The sequence below is a fragment of the Oncorhynchus nerka genome, linkage group LG25 (assembly GCF_034236695.1).
Source record: "Oncorhynchus nerka isolate Pitt River linkage group LG25, Oner_Uvic_2.0, whole genome shotgun sequence".
In the NCBI taxonomy this organism is placed as follows: domain Eukaryota; kingdom Metazoa; phylum Chordata; class Actinopteri; order Salmoniformes; family Salmonidae; genus Oncorhynchus; species Oncorhynchus nerka.
The window spans coordinates 58,684,107-58,709,563 of NC_088420.1; the positions used below are offsets into that span (position 1 = coordinate 58,684,107).

A 25,457-nucleotide genomic window follows, 5' to 3' on the forward strand; every position below is an offset into this window, starting at 1 on the left:
AGTGCTAGGGCAAAAACCAAAACGTGCACCCCTCGGGGTCCCCTGCCTAGTCCCACTGTTAAATTGTATTGATTCTGAGATTGAGGAACCTACATGAGTTCCTGCAGTATTGCTATGTGATCATGAGTCTGTCAGTCTGTGGTCCAGTACCTATGTTTCAAGCGCACACACTCACACACCTATGTTTCAAAGGTAGCATATCCTCATACACAAAGATAACAGCTCTTTCTGCCTGTGTTTATCAAGAATGGTCCACAACCCATATGACATCCAGTCAACTTGACACAACTGTGGGAAGCATTGGCGTCAACGTGGGCCAGCATTCCTGTGGAACACCTTCGACACCTTGTAGACTCCATGCCCCAACGAATTAAGGCTGTTCTGTGGGAAAAAGGGGGTTGGAGAGTGCAACTCAACATTAGAAAAAGTGTTTTTCTTGTTTTGTACACAAAGTGCATATACACTAGATGACTGACAGGAGGCGCTGTTTTGAAGCCACTGCACCTCTATCTTGGCACTTATCCACCATGGTAAATATTTTATAATTACATTTTAATTTTCACATGCTTTGTAAACAACCGGGGTAGAATTACAGTGAAATGCTTACTTACGGGCCCTTCCCAACAATGCAGCATTGGTTTGTGGTGGTAAATAGACAGCTGAAAAATATAGATGAAAACTCTCTTGGTAAATACTATAGTCTACATTTCATCATGAAGTATTCTAACTCAGGTCAGCAGAACCTTGATATTAGAGATCATGCAATATGGCCTCCCATAGCATCAGCAATCCAGGGATTATATACATAATTGTACACTTGCGTGATAAGCTGTATATGCACTGTGTCTGTTTTATGTCGAACAGACACGCAAGTGTACAGTTTTCTTACCCTGTTTACATCAATTATGTATATAATCCCTGGATTGCTGATGCTATGGGAGGCCATATTGGCCCGATCTCTAATATTAAGGAAGTCTCAAGGTTCTGCTGGCCTGAGTTAGAATACTTCATGATAAGCTGTGCTAGTGCTCGTTTCTATAACTAGACAGCATAGGGTGCCAAAGGTCCCATAACATGATTTTATTTAACTAGGCAAGTCAGTTAAGAACAAATTCTTATTTACAATGACGGGCTATCTCGGCCAAACCCGACGACGCTGCGCCAATTGTGCACCGCCCTTTGGGACCAGATGTGATACAGCCTGGAATCGAACCAGAGTCTGTAGTGACACCTCTAGCACTGGGATGCAATGCCTTAGACCGCTGCGCCAACTCGGGAGCCCCCAGTGATCAGTACTGCCCACAAAATCTATGCAAATCCATGAAAAAACACTGGGCAAACACACCATTGTTCTACAGTGAAAACCTTTATTAATCATATTCATATATTCTTTATAATAACTTTGTTTATTCCATTGCGGTTACCCTTCTCGTCCATGTATTTGCTTAATGTTTGGTATCTGTAATATATTTATATTTACATTGGTGGTACATAAATACATACAGAAGAGGCTGGGACAGGCCTTTCGTTCCTACAGTATTAACACTATTAGCTCCTCATATTCATCCCCTTTCTCCTCCCCCTCTTTTTGCTCTTCCTCCCCTCAGCTCATGATGGAGGTATAGGACTTAAATAACCTCACCAGGCCTTCTAGATTAATCAATCAATCAATTATTATATATGTCCCTCTCCACAATTAATATTACCTGCACGTCCCCATAATGAATTATGAATACATACTGAAAAAGAGACATGAGAGAGAAAGAAAGTGAGCGATCAAGAGAGGGAAATGAATAAATATGTACATGACTACATAGTATAAGACTCGTTATGAGATGAGGCTGGTGTGTTGGTACATTAAAAAGGTGCATTTAACAAACATACTCATACTGAAAAAACATGGAAGAGAGAGAGAGTTGATGTGTTGGTACATTAAAAAGGTTAATTTGACAAACACACTCATTCGAAAAACATGAGAAACAGAGAGAGATAGAAAGAGAGAGACAGCTGGAAAGGGGGAGAGAGAGGGAGTGTGCAATAGAGAGAGAATGAGATGGAGAAAGAGCGAGAGATCAAGAGAGAGGGAAATAAATACATTTGTATGTTCAGGACTATATAGTATAAGAGTCCTTATGAGACGAGGCTGGTGTGTTGGTACATTAAAAAGGTGCATTTAAAAAACACACACAGGTTTTGTTCTTCTATCCTCGTGGGGACCTAAAATTGATTTCCATTAAAAATCATATTTTCCTTAACCCAAAACCTAACTCCTAACCGCTAACACAAATATAACCCTAACCTTAAACCTAACATAGCCTTTGTTCTCATGGGGACATGGGAAGTGTCCCCCCTGTGGACAATTTTCCTTATTTTACTGTCATGGAGACTTTTGGGGATTTTAGAGCCCAAGGATAGAAGAACCAACCCACCCCCACCCCCCTACATTCACACTCATACAAACACGCATTCACCCAACAGCTACAAGATATGGAGCAGACATACAGTCAAATACCTCCCCCATCACAGTGAATAAGAATATACCATACCACAAACTACAAAACTTTGAGATTCTCCTCAAATGCAAGTAGTGTGCAAAACGAACTGAGCTGGGCATCGACGACGTACGCTTGAAATGGAGTAACAAACTGAATTCCAACAACAGTGCTTCTTTTATATTTGAGTATTTATACATATATTTCAGCCCCAACTTTGTAAAACTAGAATTAATTATCTATATACAGTAACTGTAGCCACTCACGTTAGACAACAGTGCTCTAGTAAAGACGGCTTTTGAGGAAGAGGGGGAGAATGAGGAGGAGGGATAGGTTTTGTTTGTAAGAGTTCACACATTATTTTGAGATATCGTAAATTTACACCCAATATTAGATGAGAATAGGTAATTTCCTTTTCACAACTAAAACATAAACACATACTCAGGAGATGGCATTGTACACTAATATACAATATCTACTGTTGCTCAACGTGTTAGCGTATGGATTTATTACAAGGTTAAAGTCTAAGGATATGTATTCACGTGTGACTTTAGATGTGTGTGTGTGTGTATTTGCTCACCCACGTGCATTTATGTATGTGTGAACTGTACTACCGTGTTTGTGTATTTGTATCAGTATAATACTTCAACATAGTACAACCCATCCACATTCTTGCAGATAATCCATACGTCTTCAGTTGCTCAGTCAAAGTCGCTGTCCCTGTCTTGGTTGATTATCGGTTGTGTAAGGGTTGTCAGTCTCTGTTGGGGTTCTACAGGCTCAGTGATAAGGGAGTAGTGTGGGGTAGAGACTCTCGATAGGGCTAGGACTATGAGCAGGACGGACAACAAAGACACACGTATGTACATATCATTGGCAGATACAGTATATATTATAAACTAGAGGGTGAGGGGTGGAATATTACAATGTGAACGTGCAAGTGTGAATGGAGTGGAGGCGTCTAGTTCCATAGCTATCCATTTCTCCTCCTCTTCCCTCCTTTCTCCCCCCTCTCTCTTTCTTCTCTCTCCCACAGCCATTGTGTGCTGTCCTCTTCTGGGGATGATGGGTAAAAAGCTGGAGAGTGATGAGCGGTGAACACACACACTAGGAAACACACCTGGGGGGGAGAAATAAAGGGGACATGGTTAGGGTGTGACAAATGAAATTGTTTATGCACAGACATTTCAATTTAGGACCCATTTCCTCTGTAGTCCCACAATAGCACAGTGAGGACATATATTACATTTCCATGCCAATCAAGCCAGTTGGAATCATATTCAATTAAATAGGTCATGATAGTTTTATGCGACGTGGCCGCCACTGCTAATTGAAATCATAGATACGTTTTTGGGAGCCAAAATGTAGTTTGTCAGTGAGGGCAGTTTCACTGTATTTTGGATCACTTACCTATGGATGTTTTAGGCATTCCCAGCTTCTGTGTGAGAAGAGAAGGGGAGAGGTGTAGAGCCAGTGGGGGAGAGAGAAAAATAGATTGTTTTAGCAAAAACACACTGATAAGTGGTGTGTGTAGTATCTATAACAACCAGCATTGTGTGTCACATGAGTGTAGTATGCCAATGATACTTCTGCAATTAACCTCGCTCTCTCTCTCTCTCTCACACTCACTCACTCACTCACTCACTCACTCACTCACTCACTCACTCACTCTGTTGTCTGGTTCCATTAAAACCTACACAGGGATCCCATTCCCCAACGGGGTCGTTTGCGTAAGGATAGAGCTCTATCAAGAACCATTTTCATCTGAAGAACCCCTTTTGGAAGAAAGCATTGTTTGGCGATTATTTGGGAAGAAAGAACAGTTCTACATAGAACTGTTCAGAATAAGCTTTTTATAGTAAATGTTTTTCTGTTAAATAGTGCCTGAGCATTAGTGGTTACCTCAGTGTTTAAACTTCAACATTAGGAGTGGGTAATCTGATAAATGTAAAACGATAGGAAGATGTGAGAATGTTTAAAACTGTACCTATAAGGGAATATTTGTGCATGTATCTGGTATTACATGAATCATTTTACATATACAGTACTTTTTTTTAACCTTCATTTTACTAGGTCAGTTAAGAACAAATTCTTATTTTCAATGACAGCCTAGGAACAGTGGGTTAACTGCCTGTTCAGGGGCAGAATGACAGATTTATACCTTGTCAGCTCGGGGATTCGAACTTGCAACCTTTCGGTTACTATTCCAACGCTCTAACCACTTGGCTACCCTGCCGCCCCAATGCATTTGGGAAGTATTCAGACCCCTTGACTTTTTCCACATTTTGTTACGTTACAGCCTTGTTCTAAAATCAATGAAATATTTGTTTTGCCTCATCAATCCCATCAATTTTTTGCCTCATCAAATTTATACTTAAAAAAACAACTTTCCATATGATATTACATTTACATAACTATTCAGACCCTTTACCCAGTACTTTGTTGAAGCACCTTCGGCAGCGAATACAGCCTTGAGTCTTCTTGGGTATGACACTACAAGTTTGGCACTCCTGATTTGGGTAGTTTCTCCCAATCTCCTCTGCAGATCCCTTTCAAGCTCTGTCAGTTTGGATGGGTAGCATCGCTGCACAGCTATTTTCAGGTCTCTCCAGATCGGGTTAAAGTCCAGGCTCTGGCTGGACCACTCAAGGACATTCAGAGACTTTTCCCAAAGCCGCTCCTGCATTGTCTTGGGTGTGTGCTTAGGGTCATTGTCCTGTTGGAAGGTAAACCTAAGCCCCAGTCTGAGGTCCTGAGCACTCTGGACCAGTCTCCCATTCCCTGCCGCTGAAAAACATCTCCACAAGCATGATGCTGCCATCACCATGCTTCATCGTAGGGATGGTGTCAGGTTTCCTTCAGACATGACGCTTGGCATTCAGGGCAAAGAGATCAATATAAAAAATTGTACCAGATAATCTTGTTTCTCATGGTCTGAGAATCCTTTAGGTGCCTGTTGAAAAACTCCAAGCGGGCTGTCATGTTTATTTTACTGAGGAGTGGCTTCCGTCTGGCCACTTTACCATAAAGGTGTGTGTGTGTGTGTGTGTGTGTGTGAGAGAGAGAAAGAGAAATTGCAGAAGTCTCATTGAAACACATACTACACTTTTTTTCTTCTTATCATTATTCTTTAAAAAATTCTTCAAACTCTGTCAACTTGATTGTGGATCATTGCTAGACAGCCATTTGATTTTCAGGCCAATTTAAGTCAAAACTGTAAGTAGGCCACTCAGGAACATTCAAAGTCGTCTTGGTGAGAAACTCCAGTGTAGATTTGACCTTGTGTTTCGGTTATTACCCTGCTGAAAGGTGAATTTGTCTCCCAGCATCTGTTGGAAAGCAGACTGAATCAGGTTTTCCTCTAGGATTTGTTTATGTTTATGGCTGCATTATTAAAAATGTTATCCTAAAAATACCTCCCTAGTCCTTGTCGATGACAAACATACCCATAACATGATGCTGGAAAATATGAACAGTAGTAATCAGTTGGATTTGGCCACAACATAACGCTTTGTATTCAAGACAAAAAGTAAGTTTAGTTGCCACATGTTTTGCAGTAGTACTTAAAGCTGCAATATGTAACTTTTTGTATTTTTTTAATGTTCAAAAGCTCCACTAATACCCTGACTACACCGCTCGCGTTGCAAAATTGCAACCACACTGCTCACGCACGTCAACGAGCGTCTGCGTTGCCAAGGGCTAAAATAGAAGTCATTCCTATTTCTGACGCAGATCTCGCTGCAAGTCCTGCCTCTCCCATCTCCTCATTGGTTAAACCCGCGTGGGTGATTTAAAGACTAACTGTTTTTCCGTTCGTCGTGGTAATACTATGAAAGTTTAGATGCCAATCACCATATAAGTTCAAAGATGAAAAAGCATGGAAGGAGGAGAGATGACTAGAAATGATTCGGTTGACCGTTTTATGTGTGGATTAATTGTCAGAGTAGAGGACCTTGTGCATTTCAGGTTAAATAACAACCTAATGTTTATATCCCAGGACAAATTAGCTAGCAAGTGCAAGCTAACTAGCTAAATTGCCATAAATGTTTAATGCTTTTCGACCTTGTTTTGATATATTTAACTTGCGTGTTGTTTTCTCGTTTCGGGGGACAAAATAAATGTATGCACTATGGCGCACGCACGCAGCTGGTTTTGGTTCCGTGTAAGTCGCTAGTGGTCATCCAAAGTGATGCAACAGTGACAATAGTGCGCCCCCAGCTTGCCTGAGAACTGCTGTATTCACTGATATTCATTTTCCCAGTAGGGTCAGATTTTCCCACTACATTTTGTGGTGTGCACAATGAGTGACTGGTTTTCTCAGTGATGTTATTAGCGAACTATTATAGCTAGGAGTCAGAAGGACAAAGGATTGAATGCATGCCAAAGCCAATGTTATTTTCTATGAATGGAGAGCTATGATAGTCAAAATTACACTTTTACAATCAATACATTTACATTTACATTTAAGTCATTTAGCAGACGCTCTTATCCAGAGCGACTTACAAATTGGTGCATTCACCTTATGACATCCAGTGGAGCAGCCACTTTACAATAGTGCATCTAAATCTTTTAAGGGGGGGGGGGGGTGAGAGGGATTACTTTATCCTATCCTAGGTATTCCTTAAAGAGGTGGGGTTTCAGGTGTCTCCGGAAGGTGGTGATTGACTCCGCTGTCCTGGCGTCGTGAGGGAGTTTGTTCCACCATTGGGGGGCCAGAGCAGCGAACAGTTTTGACTGGGCTGAGCGGGCCAGAGGTGGATGAACGCAGTGCCCTTGTTTGGGTGTAGGGCCTGATCAGAGCCTGGAGGTACTGAGGTGCCGTTCCCCTCACAGCTCCATAGGAAAGCACCATGGTCTTGTAGCGGATGCGAGCTTCAACTGGAAGCCAGTGGAGAGAGCGGAGGAGCGGGGTGACGTGAGAGAACTTGGGAAGGTTGAACACCAGACGGGCTGCGGCGTTCTGGATGAGTTGTAGGGGTTTAATGGCACAGGCAGGGAGCCCAGCCAACAGCGAGTTGCAGTAATCCAGACGGGAGATGACAAGTGCCTGGATTAGGACCTGCGCCGCTTCCTGTGTGAGGCAGGGTCGTACTCTGCGGATGTTGTAGAGCATGAACCTACAGGAACGGGCCACCGCCTTGATGTTAGTTGAGAACGACAGGGTGTTGTCCAGGATCACGCCAAGGTTCTTAGCGCTCTGGGAGGAGGACACAGTGGAGTTGTCAACCGTGATGGCGAGATCATGGAATGGGCAGTCCTTCCCGGGAGGAAGAGCAGCTCCGTCTTGCCGAGGTTCAGCTTGAGGTGGTGATCCGTCATCCACACTGATATGTCTGCCAGACATGCAGAGATGCGATTCGCCACCTGGTCATCAGAAGGGGGAAAGGAGAAGATTAATTGTGTGTCGTCTGCATAGCAATGATAGGAGAGACCATGTGAGGTTATGACAGAGCCAAGTGACTTGGTGTATAGCGGGAATAGGAGAGGGCCTAGAACAGAGCCCTGGGGGACACCAGTGGTGAGAGCACGTGGTGAGGAGACGGATTCTCGCCACGCCACCTGGTAGGAGCGACCTGTCAGGTAGGACGCAATCCAAGCGTGGGCCGCGCCGGAGATGCCCAACTTGGAAAGGGTGGAGAGGAGGATCTGATGGTTCACAGTATCGAAGGCAGCCGATAGGTCTAGAAGGATGAGAGCAGAGGAGAGAGAGTTAGCTTTAGCAGTGCGGAGCGCCTCCGTGATACAGAGAAGAGCAGTCTCAGTTGAATGACTAGTCTTGAAACCTGACTGATTTGGATCAAGAAGGTCATTCTGAGAGAGATAGCGGGAGAGCTGGCCAAGGACGGCACGTTCAAGACTTTTGGAGAGAAAAGAAAGAAGGGATACTGGTCTGTAGTTGTTGACATCGGAGGGATCGAGTGTAGGTTTTTTCAGAAGGGGTGCAACTCTCGCTCTCTTGAAGACGGAAGGGACGTAGCCAGCGGTCAGGGATGAGTTGATGAGCGAGGTGAGGTAAGGGAGAAGGTCTCCGGAAATGGTCTGGAGAAGAGAGGAGGGGATAGGGTCAAGCGGGCAGGTTGTTGGGCGGCCGGCCGTCACAAGACGCGAGATTTCATCTGGAGAGAGAGGGAGAAAGAGGTCAGAGCACAAGGTAGGGCAGTGTGAGCAGAACCAGCGGTGTCGTTTGACTTAGCAAACGAGGATCGGATGTCGTCGACCTTCTTTTCAAAATGGTTGACGAAGTCATCTGCAGAGAGGGAGGAGGGGGAGGGGGAGGAGGATTCAGGAGGGAGGAGAAGGTTGCAAAGAGCTTCCTAGGGTTAGAGGCAGATGCTTGGAATTTAGAGTGGTAGAAAGTGGCTTTAGCAGCAGAGAGAGAAGAGGAAAATGTAGAGAGGAGGGAGTGAAAGGATGTCAGGTCCGCAGGGAGGCGAGTTTTCCTCCATTTCCGCTCGGCTGCCCGGAGCCCTGTTCTGTGAGCTCGCAATGAGTCGTCGAGCCACGGAGCGGGAGGGGAGGACCGAGCCGGCCTGGAGGATAGGGGACATAAGAGAGTCAAAGGATGCAGAAAGGGAGGAGAGGAGGGTTGAGGAGGCAGAATCAGGAGATAGGTTGGAGAAGGTTTGAGCAGAGGGAAGAGATGATAGGATGGAAGAGGAGAGAGTAGCGGGGAGAGAGAGCGAAGGTTGGGACGGCGCGATACCATCCGAGTAGGGGCAGTGTGGGAAGTGTTGGATGAGAGCGAGAGGGAAAAGGATACAAGGTAGTGGTCGGAGACTTGGAGGGGAGTTGCAATGAGGTTAGTGGAAGAACAGCATCTAGTAAAGATGAGGTCGAGCGTATTGCCTGCCTTGTGAGTAGGGGGGGAACGTGAGAGGGAGAGGTCAAAAGAGGAGAGGAGTGGAAAGAAGGAGGCAGAGAGGAATGAGTCAAAGGTAGACGTGGGGAGGTTAAAGTCGCCCAGAACTGTGAAAGGTGAGCCGTCCTCAGGAAAGGAGCTTATCAAGGCATCAAGCTCATTGATGAACTCTCCGAGGGAACCTGGAGGGCGATAAATGATAAGGATGTTAAGCTTGAAAGGGCTGGTAACTGTGACAGCATGGAATTCAAAGGAGGCGATAGACAGATGGGTAAGGGGAGAAAGAGAGAATGACCACTTGGGAGAGATGAGGATCCCGGTGCCACCACCCCGCTGACCAGAAGCTCTCGGGGTGTGCGAGAACACGTGGGCGGACGAAGAGAGAGCAGTAGGAGTAGCAGTGTTATCTGTGGTGATCCATGTTTCCGTCAGTGCCAAGAAGTCGAGGGACTGGAGGGAGGCATAGGCTGAGATGAACTCTGCCTTGTTGGCTGCAGATCGGCAGTTCCAGAGGCTACCGGAGACCTGGAACTCCACGTGGGTTGTGCGCGCGGGGACCACCAGATTAGGGTGGCCGCGGCCACGCGGTGTGGAGCGTTTGTATGGTCTGTGCAGAGAGGAGAGAACAGGGATAGACAGACACATAGTTGACAGGCTACAGAAGAGGCTACGCTAATGCAAAGGAGATTGGAATGACAAGTGGACTACACGTCTCGAATGTTCAGAAAGTTGAGCTTACGTAGCAAGAATCTTATTGACTAAAATGATTAAAAATGATACAGTACTGCTGAAGTAGGCTAGCTGGCAGTGGCTGCGTTGTTGATTCGGGGGCTAGCTGGCTAGCTAGTAGTGTTGATTACGTTACGTTGCGTTAAAAGAACGACAATAGCTGGCTAGGTAACCTAGAAAATCACTTTAGACTACACAATTATCTTTGATACAGAGACGGCTATGTAGCTAGCTATGTAGCTAGCTACGATCAAACAAATCAAACCGTTGTACTGTAATACACACCTTCATAGCCATAGCTCTCAAGAATCAAGACAAGGAGCCATGCCCATAATATTATTAGCTAGCTAGCTAGTATAGGAGTCTGAGAAAGGCAAAGGACTTGCCAAATCCAAGGTTATTTTCCATAAAGAGCTATGACAGTCAAAATTCTTCCTTTTACACAGCTTTTTTTATGAAAGTGTGATAACTAATGTACTAAAGCTATCATCATTTTCAGTGGTGATTAAAGCATGTAAATCTTGTAAATCAAAGCCACCACACAACGCATCACTAAACAATACATTCATTGCAGTATAATGGTAACAAACGGTGCCCATAAACTGTTAGGGCCTACATAAAGCTGACCACACCTTACCACTGCTACACCTGGCTATCAGCGGAGACTTGTCTAGCAGTGAAACAGTTCATTCAGCCTCATTTACTGCCTTTAAAAAAAACATAGCTGATATGGCTGACTTGTTTAAACAAATGTGGTTTCTACAGACAATTGAGATGAACAAACTATGACATAAGGGGACGACGAGTAGATTAGAGGCAATCCATAATTTCGATTAAGACATGAATGGGCACTTTTGAAATGTACAGTGACAGAATTCAGAACATGGGCATTTCTCATTATTTCTCTTCATATGACAAGGATTGAAAAGGATTTGCCAGTAGATTGTCAACTTGATTCATGATGATGACTGCTAGCTTGCTAGCTAAGATTTTGAAAGAATGATGTTGATCAGTCCAATCAAAGCTTCTCTAGATATAACGTGATTTGACATCATTTTATCTGTGCCCAATGACCTTGAGCCTCTTGGATGGACACTTCTAATGTAACTCTATGGCAGCACCAAAGAGGCTAGAATTGTAGAGCTCTCCCCGTAAATTCTGAGGTGATGTAGTGTCCTCATGAGTGACAGAACACTGAGCCAATCACGGCGCAACTATAGAACATTACCAAGCCATATGCTCCGTATATTCCGCTGGCTCCCCCACCACCACAAAAAGCACTAACCTAGGCTGAAACACCTCCCTTTTGGAGCTGCCTTAGTCAAGAGGGCAAAAAAGAGACAATGTTTGTATGATATATCTATTTATTTATTTTTTACATTGTTTGCAAACTGTTTTGTGACACGTATTATTCCGAAAATAACATGCAAAACAGGCCAATATATATATATATATATATATAAACATCTGGGGCAGAGCCCTGAATGACAGGTCGGCACTGGTCATATTGTTAACTTGCACCAGGCAGGGAAACTCATGGTAGCGATTATCAACCATGTAGCTAGCTACAAATAACTAAGTTAGCTAGCTACCTTGAAATGGCTATTTTTTTAATTGAACCTTTATTTAACTAGGAAATAAAGGTTAAGGCTGTCCTTCTAAATTCTTATTTACAAGGATAGCCTACCAAAAGGCAAAATAAAAGGCCTCCTGTGAGGATGGGGGCTGGGATTAAAAATACTAATAAATATATAAAAATATAGGACAAAACACACACCACGACAAGAGAGACAACACAACACTACATAAATAGAGACCTCAGACAACAACAGCCTGTCAGCAACACACGACAACACAGCATGGTAGCAACACAACATGGCAACAACATGGTAGCAACACAACATAGCAGCAGCGCAACATGGTAGCAGGGTACAAAATTATTAGGCACAGACAACAGCACAAAGGGCAAGAAGGTAGAGACAACAATACATCGCAAAGCGGCTACAACAGTCAGTAAGAGTCTCCATGATTGAGGCTTTGAATGAAGAGATAAAACTGTCCAGGTTGAGTGTTTGTTGCAGCTCGTTCCAGTCGCTAGCTGCATTGAATTGAAAAGATGAGTGACCCAGGGATGTGTGTGCTTTGGGGACCTTAAACAGAATGTGACTGGCAGAATGGGTGTTGTATGTGGAGGATGAGAGCTGTAGTAGATATGTCAGATAGGGTGGAGTGAGGCCAAAGTAAAAAAAAAAAAAATAACCATCAACCAGTGGCCAGATGACCAGTTTACGGAAGAGTTTAGAGTGTAGTGATGTGTCCTGTAAGGAGCATTGGTGGCAAATATGATGGCCGAATAGTAAAGAACATCTAGCCGCTCGAGAGCACCCTTACCTGCCGATCTATAAATTACTTCTCCGTAATCTAGCATGGGTACTGATGGTCATCTGAATCAGGGTTAGTTTGGCAGCTGGAGTGAAAGAGGAGCAAATACGATAGGGGAAACCAAGTCTAGATTTAACTTTAGCCTGCAGCTTTGATATGTGCTGAGAGAAGGACAGTGTACAGTCTAGCCATACTCCCAAGTACTTGTATGAGGTGACTACCTCAAGCTCTAAAGCCTCAGAGGTAGTTATCACACCTGTGGGGTGAGGGGCATTCTTCTTACCAAACCACATGACCTTTTGTTTTGGAGGTGTTCAGAACAAGGTTAAGGGCAGAAAAAGCTTGTTGGACACTAAGAAAGCTTTGGTGTAGAGCATTTAACACATAATCCGGGGAGGGGCCAGCTGAGTATAAGACTGTATCATCTGCATATAAATGGATGAGAGAGCTTCCTAATGCCTGAGCTATGTTTTTGATGTAAATTGAGAAGAGCGTGGGGCCTAGGATCGAGCCTTGGGGTACTCCCTTGGTGACAGGCAGTGTCTGAAACGGCAGATTTTCTGACTTATACACTAAACTCTTTGAGAGAGGTAGATAGCAAACCAGGCCAAAGACCCCTCAGAGACACCAATACTCCTTCGCCGGCCCAAATAATGGAGTGGTCTACCATATCAAAAGATTTGGCCAAGTCAATAAAAATAGCAGCACAATATTGCTTAGAATCAAGGGCAATGGTGACGACATTGAGGACCCTTAAATTCGCAGTGACACAAACATAACCTGAGCGGAAACCAGATTGCCTACCAGAGAGAATACAATCAAGAAAGACAGTCAGTTTTTCCAACATGTTTGATATACAGGGCAAAATAGAAATAGGCCTATAACATAAGATCAGCTTGATCTCCCCCTTTAAATAAAGGATGCACCGTGGCTGCCTTCCAAGCAATGGGGACCTCCCCAGAGAGGAGAGATGGGCTTGGTGATGATAGGGGCAGCAACCTTAAAGAAGAAAGGGTCTAAACCATCTGACCCAGATTTTCTGTGGGGGGGGGGGGGGTCAAGTTTAAGCATGTCCCATTTTAAGTCACCTATCAGGACAAATTCAGACTTAGTGCAAGGGGCCAGGAGAGAGCTTAGGGCAGGTAGGGTATAGGCCGGTGCTGATGGAGGATGATAACACCCAGCAACAGTCAAAGTAGAGCTCTTTTAAAGTGTATTCCTTAAAACCAGTAAATCAAATTGTTTGAGGACAGACTTGGTGGAGACAACCAAGCACTGAAGGTGATCCTTGGTAAAGATTGCCACTCTCCGACCTTTGGAAGATCTGTCTTGCCAAAAAAGGTTATAACCAGAAAGTTTAGCATCAGTATCCAAAACACTCTTCCTTAACCACGTCTCCAACATATTGGAGCTGTGAACCCACACTTTCAATTGATCCATTTTAGGTAATAAGCTTCTAGTGTTAATGTGCAGAAAACCCAGGCTTTTACGAGAGCAGAAATCAATGAAGCATATATCAGAATTTGGGCTAGCAACAGTAGATAGGACAGGGTGTACATGCACATTTCCAGATATCATCAACAGTAATACAATCAAGGCACTGCAGAGGACAGGGAGAGCTCTGCAGTGTTGATTTATGACATTTGAATGTTCATTAGATGGCAACATGATGCTACTGTACAGCAATTCCATCAGGTAACATGAATACAAAGCCGGCGAGAGGTGGTTAGAATAGGATGGGAGGCCAAAAGTCTGTGTAACCAATAGAGTCAGAGTCCTGAGTGTGGGACCAAACATAGTCTGTCCCACAGGTTGGGTAAATAAAAAAGTGAATTGTCAGCAATGCATGCAGGAGTCATTTTGAAAATAGCAAAATGCACAAGGAAAAATATATAACGACATCGCCACAACAGAGAGGTAGAGAGGTAGAGAGGGGGAGTGTGGTGGGGGTACCTGTACCAGACAGGGGGAGACAGGCCAGGGCAGATGGTGAACAGATCGCCAGGTGGAATCCAAGCAGCAGTGCAGCAGGCAACGGGAGTAGGTGTCACACCCACTTCGGAGAAGCTTTTATTTCTGGAGGCAGATTTCTTGTATAAAATGTCAGTGGATGGTCTCTGAACAGTGGGAGAGAGCTGCAAAGGCCTCTGGATTTGGGTGGGGTAACCTGTGAGACTCCTGACATTTGTTGGGCTCAAAGGCATCAACACCTCTCACTTCACACCTCAGTGATAACTGAAGTTGTATCTGGTCTGTCTCAGTTCCAGGTTGGAAGGTGTCCTCAGGTGCTGTTTGTTTCCCAGAGCGCCCTCTGTTTTGCCAGGGAAAAGGAATCCTTGGTAGTTGTAATCCTTCCAGGTAATTTTGTCCAAAATTAGGTTGTAGGTTTGGAGTTTTGAATCTGGAGTGAAGGTTATGCTGTGAAGGGTAGTATCCTGTATAAGTCCCTGTCGTAAAATCCAAGTTTATCTAACTTCAAATCAACATGCTGAAAAATGTTAGAGCTCACACGCAGCTGTGTCTCTCTCTCTCCCTTCCTTTGTCTCACGTTATCTACCTTTCTGGCTGATAACGTAAATATTATAACATGTATAAAAAATGTGTACCTTTTCTGAAGACATTGTTGCTCAAATGGAATTATCTTCAATCTTGTCCGTAGCTGTTATCGCACAGTCTCAAATTTCCCGACACTTTTGGCTTGTCACTAGATAACACAGCCACAAAGTCTCAGAGCGGATGTTGATGCTACTTCATCCCAGCTGCGAATAACAATGAGAGCTGGGGTTTCTTGGATATCATGTTCAAATCAACAACAACAAATACTGCATTCTTGCCAGAGGGGTCTTCAAAAACACCTATACACACATAGTTACGCAGTTCATGTTTAATTGCTTTGTTGCAAACAGGATACATGTTTTGGAATAATTGTATTCTGTACAAGCTTCTTTCTTTTCACTATGTCATTTAGGGTAAGTATTGCGTTAGGAAGGAAGCCTGTATCTTTGTAGTGACTGGGTGTATTGACACACCATCCAAAGCCTAATGCATAACTTCACCATGCTCAAAGGGATACGCAGCATCTGCTTTTCTTGATATTACAAATCTACCAATCGGTATCCTTCTTTGCGAAACATTAAAAAATCCTCCCTAGTCTTTGTGGTTGAATCTATGCTTGAAATTCACTACTCGATTGAGGGACCTTACAGGTATGTGTGGGGTTCTAGAGATGGTGAAGTCATTCAAAAATCACATGAACCACTATTATAGAACACGGAATAAGTTCATGCAACTTATTATGCATGGACTCACTCCTGAACTTATTTAGGCTTGCCATAACAAAGGGGTTGGATACTTATTGCCCATTTTAATTAATTTCTAAAAATGTTCTACAAAGAAATGTGTACTTTGACATTATGGTGTATTGTATGTAGGTAGATAAGTGACACAAAATCTCAATGTAATCCACTTTAAATTCTCAACAAAATGTGGAAAAAGTAAAGGGGTGTGAATACTTGTGTGTGTGTTGTCATGACTCTCCTGTGAGGATCCAAGGATCAGGTTACGGTGGATTAGCGTCAATATGAGGGGGTTTTATGACACCTCACGTCAATCGCAAACTTTAGGCAGCCGATGATTCCTTTTGGGGTCTAATGTGGGCGAATGGAATGTCTCTTTGTGTTACAGAAGAGTTTGCCGCCTAAAAACTTCAACATCAAACAATGGACACTGGGACATTATATTTCAACATTCGAATGGAATATTGAAAATGTATGTCTATTTTGTGATGTCATTAAAATGATTATAAACATGTTATAACGAATACATTTTAACTTCAAGAGCTTTTACACTGTGTTTATTAGGTTTACATTCTTTACATTGTGTAGAAAATATCAAGGATAAAAATAATATTTTTGTGATTTTAGTTTTGTAACGAGATCATTGTAATTCTGATACCTTGCCTCGTAACTACCCCCCCCCAAGTAGCCCAGAGAGCATGTGTGAATGACGAACCCCCCCGTTTTACCCGAGGGTATAACAAGATTGAGCGAGGTCTACGATAGTCACGACCCCGGAATGCAACGTGAGGTTGAAGAAGACAAAATAACCCCTTAACAATCAATGCTATGGTCGAGTAACTGAACTGTATCTAAGAAGGTGATTTTAAGTAGGACCATCCGGTTCTTCTCTTCAAATCATTGTTTCCTACACTGCTTTCACCAATCTGGGATCATGAACACGGCTGATTAGCCGTCCTCAGGAGACCACTCTTCCAGAACGAGTGCAAGTAAACAGACACGATGGACATCGTGAACTCTTGTGGACAATCAGAGACTTACTCCAGAGAACAAAAGGAGAAGGCCATCCGAAATAAGAAGGCCCAATTGAACCCTCCTCACCAAGTGAAACCCTGCCCACGAAGGCCTGGGCCCGGCAGAGATACCCGATGAAGATCTTCAACACGTAAATACATGCATTACTTCTTGCCCAAAAGAGAGGCAGTTCGGGGCATGGTATTACGATGACTGTGAGCATAGTTCCCAAATGTATCCAAGTGTTGCTTCTCTTTCTCTCTCCTTTTAACTCTCCATCTTGTGTAACAAGTGTCATATTGCGTTAGACCGCCAGGGACTTGTTATCGTCGTAATCAATAACCTATACCGTGTGTGTGTGTATCCTATGTTATCATTTAGTGTTAGTAAATAAATTAACAAATCAATGTGTGGTATGGAATGATCAGTGAGACCCGGGTTTGTGCAGATCTACGACGTTCAGAACGAGAATATGAGGAAATGATTATTTAGTGACTGTAATGATATCCATATATTCTTTAGTTAATTCGGGAAACGGTAACTCATTAAACAACTTTTCCTTTGGTGCCCCAAATTCCTAATGAGTTAATTGTTACATGATTCATTTAATTGAGTATCAATTAAACATAGTTAGTTGATGAAATAAATAACAGTCGTCAGATTAATGAAAGTCACGTCACGACAGTGTGTGTGTGTGTGTGTCTCTGTGTCCTGTTTGTGTGCTGCTTGCTTGCAGTGTATTCATAGTGTCTTCTACACTCCTTATAGGAACCGCACAGCACATGATTTGCTCCAAAATGCTCCTATTGCTCCACCATACCTTTTATTTGGTTAGTTCCCTACCACTTTTGATCAAGACATTGTCAAGTAACTAGTCAAATAAAGGTATGGTGGAGCAATAGTGTGTACGGGTCCTCATGGACTGCATTGACTATTCTCCAGTATTACCCTTGCTCTCGGCCAGCAGTTCCTCGGTCATGAGTCCGTCCTGCCTGTTGCCCAGTACGAAGGCCAGGAAGGAGAGCATGAGGGCATTCAGGACCCCCATGATAGCCAGGATGTAAGCCCAACGCATGGAGCACGCTCCCAGGGAGTACTTGTCTGTCTGCTCACCGCACATCCTCCGCACCTCATCACTGTCCCAGCCATCAGGGTAGATTATACAGCCCATCACCAGACACACACCTGGAGGAGAGGAGGAGGGGGGAGAAGGGGTGAACGGAGTAGAGGAGTAGGAGGGGATGAGAGGTGGGAGGAGAGGAAGAGAAAAATGAAGAGTAGGGGTATAGCAAAGGAAAGTAGTGGGATAAGGAGGGTTAGGAGAGAGAGAGAATGATAGAGAAAAAACAAATATTATTTCCAGTGCTTTCCAAGTCTTTGCCCTTCTATCATCACCCTGTTTGCTATTAATGCATTCATCTATCAATCCCAGACCTCTGCTCTCCTGGGAACCACAAGAGTTTATATCTGCAAGCTCGCAGGGGGAAAGTGGATGTGATGGTCAGTGAACTGACAGTCCGGGCTGAGCTAGCCTGTTAGTTAGTCTTGTTCTGCTACATGACATATTCATAAACTCCATGCATAGTACACACACTGAAGAGACACGCAGACCATGCACAAATGTGCTGCTTTGAATTTGACTTTCACCCCTTCGCCTCTCCATCTTCAATATTAAGCAGCTACGGCTTGATTGCGGTTTGGTTTTCGCCCAAGGGGAAGAATCTCCCTGATCTTCAACTTGGATGAGGTGTATGTATGTGTGTGTGCTGTGTGTGTGCGCGTGCTTGAGAGTGTGTGTGTGCATGCATGTGTGCGTGCGTGCGTGAGAGTTTGTGTGCAGGCGTTAGAGTGTGTGTCTTTGAGTTGATGCTGTGGCAGTATAAGGTAGAAAAGGAGCTGACTGCACAGTTACCCAGAATGCATTTCAACATTAATAATACAACATGTTCCTCCACTTCCTCACCCCCACAACTTCCCTCACATCCCTTGACACTGTTTGTGTCTGTATATGGGTGTTTGTGTGTGTGTGTCTGGCTGGGTGTGTGGGTGTGTTGTCTTCATGATACAGTGTAAATGAGGATGTGTATGTGAATTTGGACTCTCATGCTCTCATCTCCTCCCTTTCCCTAAATCTTTCCTTTAGTACTTTGACCTCCTTTCATCCCCTCCTTCCTCTCACAATGATTTAGTTCTACAGAAGAGGGAAATTAACTACAACTGAGCTACTTGCTTCACGAGTACAGTACAGCTGCGGTAATATTCCTGAAAGACATCAGGAGGGAGAGGAGAGAGAAGGAGAGGAAGCAGAGTGTTTGTGTTTGAGAGAAAGGATAAGGCCAGACAGAGAGAGAGAGGATAGCGACATACAGTGTGTGAGAGAGAGGATAGTGACAGAAAGAGAGAGAGAGAGGATAGCAACAGACAGAGAGTGAAAGAAAATAATGAGAAGGAAAGAGCAGAGCTGTATGCTGCTGCAGAGCTGCAGTCTAACTGCATACTAAAAATAACTTAACATAACCCGGTTCTATTATACACTGCTCAAAAAAATAAAGGGAACACTAAAATAACACATCCTAGATCTGAATGAATGAACGGAGGTCTGGATTTGGAGTCACACTCAAAATTAAAGTGGAAAACCAAACTACAGGCTGATCCAACTTTGATGTAATGTCCTTAAAACAAGTCGAAATGAGGCTCAGTAGTGTGTGTGGCCTCCACGTGCCTGTATGACCTCCCAACAACGCCTGTGGACGTCGGGCCCTCATACCACCCTCATGGAGTCTGTTTCTGACCGTTTGAGCAAACACATGCACATTTGTGGCCTGCTGGAGGTCATTCTGCACTACCTGAGCCACTTGTGTGGGTTGTAGACTCCGTCTCATGCTACCACTAGAGTGAAAGCACCGCCAGCATTCAAAAGTGACCAAAACATCAGCCAGGAAGCATAGGAACTGAGAAGTGGTCTGTGGTCACCACCTGCAGAACCACTCCTTTATTGGGGGTGTCTTGCTAATTGCCTATAATTTCCACCTGTTGTCTATTCCATTTGCACAACAGCATGTGAAATTGATTGTCAATCAGTGTTGCTTCCTAAGTGGACAGTTTGATTTCACAGAAGTGTGATTGACTTGGAGTTACATTGTGTTGTATAAGTGTTCCCTTTATTTTTTTGAGCAGTGTATTATGAGTCGAGATCACTCATGATGGAATGGAAGATCCAATCACACAACGTCTGTCGTAGACAGACAGGAGCAACGGCCAATAGTGGACCACTCCACTTCCCATATAAGGTGCCGTAGTCCGCTCTTATCTTCACTTGTAAATACATGTCGTCTTTCTTACACAAAGCGTGAAGAGACCTCACTCTTAATATCAGAGAACCGGGGTTAGGTTAAGTAACCCTAAGTTCTATTTCAATTACTCGTTCAGTCTTTTACTTCTGGGGATATAGCGCTCATATACTCTCTGAACTCAAGTCTAGACAGGATCAACCCTCAGAAGTCCCGAAAACAAGCACTGTATGCGCTAACAAGGGGCGCAGAGACGTCCAGTCGGTAGAACCTCATCAAGGTAAAATGGCGGCAGAAGTTTTATGTGCCCCCAACGATTGTTTTTTTGTTTGTTTATGTGCGTTGATTGTAACTTATTTTTGTATAAAATGTTGCCGCTACCGTCTCTTATGACCGAAAATAACTTCTAGACATCAGGACTGCTATTACTCACCACGGTCTATCAGAATGCTTTTTCTTCTTTCGCGACTCTGACAAGCTTAAGGCGGAGGATATACGGCTCCCTTGGAAACAGGCCCCGACCCCAGTGATCTGCGTGAAGAGGAGGCGGAGAAAGAGAGGCCGGACGGCGAGTTTCCTTCTGAGGAGTAGGAGGCGATCAAATATACCCCCACTCCCCTCAATTCTGCTCGCAAACATGAAAACTTTGGACAATGAAATGGACAAGTTATTGGGAAGATTAAACCACCAACAGATATTAAAAACTGTAACATCTTATGCTTCACGGAGTCGTGGCTGAACGACGACGATATCAACATATTGCTGGCTGGTTATACGATGTACAGGCAGGATAGAACAGCGGCGTCTGGTAAGACAAGGGGCGGCGGTCTATGTATTTTTGTAAACAACAGCTGGTGCACGATATCTAAGCGCCAAGTACCAGAGCGCCAAGTCTATGTCCAAGAAGCTTCTAAACAGTTTCTACCCCCAAGCCATAAGACTCCTGAACATCTAGTCAAATGGCTACGCAGACTATTCACCCCCCCTTTCCACATAACTTTCACTCTCTGTTGTCATCTATGCATAGTCACATTAAATACCTCTACCTACATGTACATACTACCTCAACTAACCGGTGCCTCCACACATTGATTCTGTACCGGAACCCTACTGTATATATTGTTATTTTTTACTGCTGCTCTTTAGTTACTTGTTATTTTATCTCTTATTCTTATCCATATTTTTTTAAACTGCACTGTCAGTTATGGGCTCGTAAGTAAGAATTTCACTCTAAGGTCTACCTACACCCGTTGTACTCGGCGCATGTGACTAATACAATTTGATTTGATTTGATGGTAAGGGGGGGTTCCCCGACATGCTGTATTACAGATCTCTTGAACAGAGATGCCTTTGAATAATTCCCATATTGCCATACCTCCAGCCCTCCAGAGGTGTCAACCCCTTACAATATATGCCATTATAATATCTTCCACTATGCAATTGGATGTTTATCCCATCACTCGCTAGTGTTTACTAGCAAGTGATGGGCCTCCCTGTGTGGGGATGTGTCCAAGATTGAGGTAGTTAATGTGAGTGAGGTGGAGTTGTGGGGGCCATAGTCCGTTCTCATCTCTGCCCTCGTAAACTGCTCCCCACCCTGTGAGAGATTAGTCTGTCATCGTCACCTTCCTCATAGCTACTACCCCTAGGGGAGAGGCTTTGGCGAATGTCGAAGGGCCCCTCCAGTGGCTAAGAGCAGCAATGCAGGACGAGGATACCCTTACCCACTGTTCGAGATGAAGACGGGGACACACATGTTGGGCAGAAACTCAGCATTGGAAATCTCTCATTATCAATAATTCCAGTGGGACGACTGATATGGTGGAGGCCATCAACCCTAGTAAACGGAGTTTGTAGTTTGACTGTATGCCCTAATTGGAACAGGCAGAATGATGTGACTTGCCCTTCTGAAATGTGATTTATTCTGATACCCAGGTATTCTATGTTCAGAGCCGTTTCCACAGATTTACTGAATGTTCTTGGGAATAGAAATAGTTTGAATGGGACAACAAGATATTCTTAGGTCGTGTCCTGGAAGGCAACCTTGAGAAATATTGTTTGTGCTGGCAAAATGCTTATGTGAAAATATGCATCTTGTAGATCGACTGTGGTTAAACAATCGTCTTGAAGACAGCAGCCCCATTCTAAAACTCTCGCAGCGGCACAGCACCAATCTGCCTTTTAACTGTGTTACATAACATAATGTGATCAAGACAAAGGAGATGATAGTGGACTACAGAAAAAGGAGGACCGATGGGGCTGGAGTGTAGTGGAGCAGGGTGAGAGCGTCAAGTTCCTTGGTGTCCACATCAACAACAAACTATCATGGTCCAAACACACTAAGACAGTCATGAAGAGTGCACGACAATGCCTATTCCCCCTCAGGAGACTGAAAAGATTTGGCATGGGTCCACAGATCCTCAAAAGATCTTCAGCTGCACCATCGAGAGCATCCTAACTGGTTGCATCGACGCCTGGTATGGCAACTCTGTGGCCTCTCACCACAAGGAACTACAGAGGGTAATGTGTACGGCCCAGTAAATCTTCTACCCCCATTGCCCACACCCCACCCCCCATTTTTATGCTGCTACTCCATGCATAGTCACTTTACCGCTACCCACATGCACATATTACCTCAATTACCTCGACTAACCGATGTCCCACACTAGAGGTCGACTGATTAATCGGAATGGCCGATTAATTAGGGCCGACATCAAGTTTTCATAACAATCGGAAATCAGTATTTTTGGATACCGATTTGGCTGATTATTTAAAAAAACTTTTTAATTTTTTTATCAATAAGTGCATCGAGGACGTTGTCCCCACAGTGACTGTATGTACCGACGAATCTTATTTAATCTTTATTTAACTAGGCATGTCAGTTAAGAATACCTTCTTATTTTCAATGACGGCCTAGGAACGGTGGGTTAACTGCCTTGATCAGGGGCAGAATGACAGATTTTTACCTTGTCAGCTCGGGGATTCGATCTTGCAACCTTACAGTTAACTAGTCCAACGCTCTAACCACCTGATTACATTGTTATTGTGTTATTATGTTACAATTAAGTCTATGATTCGATAGAGTAGTCTGACTGAGCGATGGTAGGCACCAGCAGGCTCGTAAGCATTCATTCAAACAGCACTTTCGTGCGTTTTGCCAGCAGCTCATCGCTGTGCTTCAAGCATTGAGCTGTTTATGACTTCAAGCCTATCAACACCCGAGATTAGGCTGGTGTAACCAATGTGAAATGGCTAGCAAGTCAGCGGGGTGTGCGCTAATAGCGTTTCAAACGTCACTCGCTCTGAGACTTGGAGTGGCTGTTCCCCTTGCTCAGCAAGGGCCGCGGATTTTGTGGAGCGATGGGTAACTCTGCTTCGAGGGTGGCGGTCGATGTGTTCCTGGGTCGAGCCCAGGTAGGGGCGAGGAGAGGGACGGAAGCTATACTGTTACACTGGCAATACTAAAGTACCTATAAGAACATCCAATAGTCAAATGTATATGAAATACAAATCGTATAGAGAGAAATTGTCCTATAATACCTATAATAACTACAACCTAAAACTTCTTACCTGGGAATATTGAAGACTCCTGTTAAAAAAGGAACCACCAGCTTTCATTTGTTCTCATGAGCAAGGAACTTAAACGTTAGCTTTTTTACATGGCACATATTGCACTTTTACTTTCTTCTCCAACACTTTGTTCTTGCATTATTTAAACCAAATTGAACATGTTTAATTTTATTTGAGGCTCAATTGATTTTATTGATCTATTATATTAAGTTACAATAAGTGTTCATTCAAGTATTGTTGTAATTGTCATTATTAAAACGTTTTATTTTTATTTTTAAATTGGCCGATTAATCGGTATCGGCTTTTCCGGTCCTCCAATAATCGGTATCGGCGTTGAAAAATCATAATCAGTCGACCTCTACCCCGCACATTGACTCTGTAACCGAACCCTCTGTACTGGAACACCTTGTTTATAGCCTCGCTGCTGTTATTTTATTGTTGCTCCTTTATTATTTGTAATATTTCCATAGTTATTTTCATTTTTTTTAAATTATGTTTAAGTGCATTGTTGGTTAGGGTTTGTAAGTAAAAATTTCACTGTAAGGTCTACCTGTTGTATTCGGCGCATGTGCCAAATAACATTTGATTTGATTTAATAACAAAACCAAGGCTTAATCACAACCACAACCACCCAAACCAGCTGCGTGCGTGCACCATCGTGCATACATTTATTTTGTCCCCCTACACCAAACGCAATCACGACACGCAGGTTAAAATATCAAAACAAACTCTGAACCAGTTACATTAATTTGGGGACAGGTCGAAAAGCATTTAACATGTATGGCAATATAGCTAGCGAGCTTGCACATGCTAGCTAATTTGTCCTATTCAGCTAGCTTGCTGTTGCTAGCTAATTTGTCCTGGGAAATAAACATTGAGTTGTTATTTTACCTGAATGCACAAGATGCACTACTCAGACAATTAATCCACTCATAAAATGGTCAACCGAATCGTTTCTAGTCATCTCTCCTCCTTCCAGTCTTTTTCATCTTTGAACTTACATGGTGATTGGCATCTAAACTTACATAGTATTACCACAACGAGTGGCAAAACAGTTTGTCTTTCAATCACCCACGTGGGTATAACCAATGAGGAGATGACACGTGGGTACCTGCTTCTATAAACCAATGCGGAGATGGGAGAGGCAGGACTTGCAGCGCGATTTGCGTCAGAAATAGGAATGACTTCTATTTTAGCCCTGGGGAACGCAGACGCTCGTTGACGCAATAATTTACATGTCCAGCATTGTGGGTGCAATAATTTACGTGTCCATGCTGACCAGACGTGTCCGGTCTGGTCAGCATGTCAGTCCAGATTTTGGGATAGAGGGTTTAACAAACTGACCATCTCGAATCCCACCGTACCTTCGCTGTGCAATCTGGTTTCCGAGCCGGTCACGGGTGCACCTCAGCCACGCTCAAGGTACTAAATGATATCATAACCTCCATCGATAAAAAACAGTACTGTGCAGCCATCTTCATCGACCTGGCCAAAGCTTTTGACTCTGTCAATCATCATATTCTTATCAGTAGCCTCGGTTTTTCTAATGACTGCCTTGCCTGGTTCACCAACTACTTTGCAGACAGAGTTCAGGGTGTCAAATCGGAGGGCATGTTGTCTGGTCCTCTGGCAGTCTCTATGGGGGTGCCACAGGGTTCAATTCTCGGGCCGACTCTTTCCTCTGTATATATAAATGATATTGCTCTTGCTGCGGGTGATTCCCTGATCCACCTCTACGCAGACGACACCATTCTGTATATTTCTGGCCCTTCCTTGGACACTGTGCTATCTAACCTCCAAACAAGCTTCAATGCCATACAACACT

At 43.7% G+C, this 25,457-nt stretch overlaps 1 protein-coding gene across 1 annotated transcript in view; it reads right to left on the minus strand.

The window, feature by feature from the left end:
- Positions 1 to 1,353: 1,353 nt before the first annotated feature.
- The window catches only part of LOC115109740 (LHFPL tetraspan subfamily member 3 protein-like), a 72,416-nt gene continuing 48,312 nt past the window's right edge, over positions 1,354 to 25,457 (minus strand). The window contains exons 2-4 of the mRNA XM_029635034.2: positions 17,721 to 17,957; positions 3,903 to 3,927; positions 1,354 to 3,612 (exon numbers count right to left, since the gene is read on the minus strand). Of these exons, the coding sequence (XP_029490894.1) occupies positions 3,914 to 3,927; positions 17,721 to 17,957 (251 nt within the window). The 3' untranslated portion in view covers positions 1,354 to 3,612; positions 3,903 to 3,913. The remainder of the gene's footprint in view (positions 3,613 to 3,902; positions 3,928 to 17,720; positions 17,958 to 25,457) is intronic.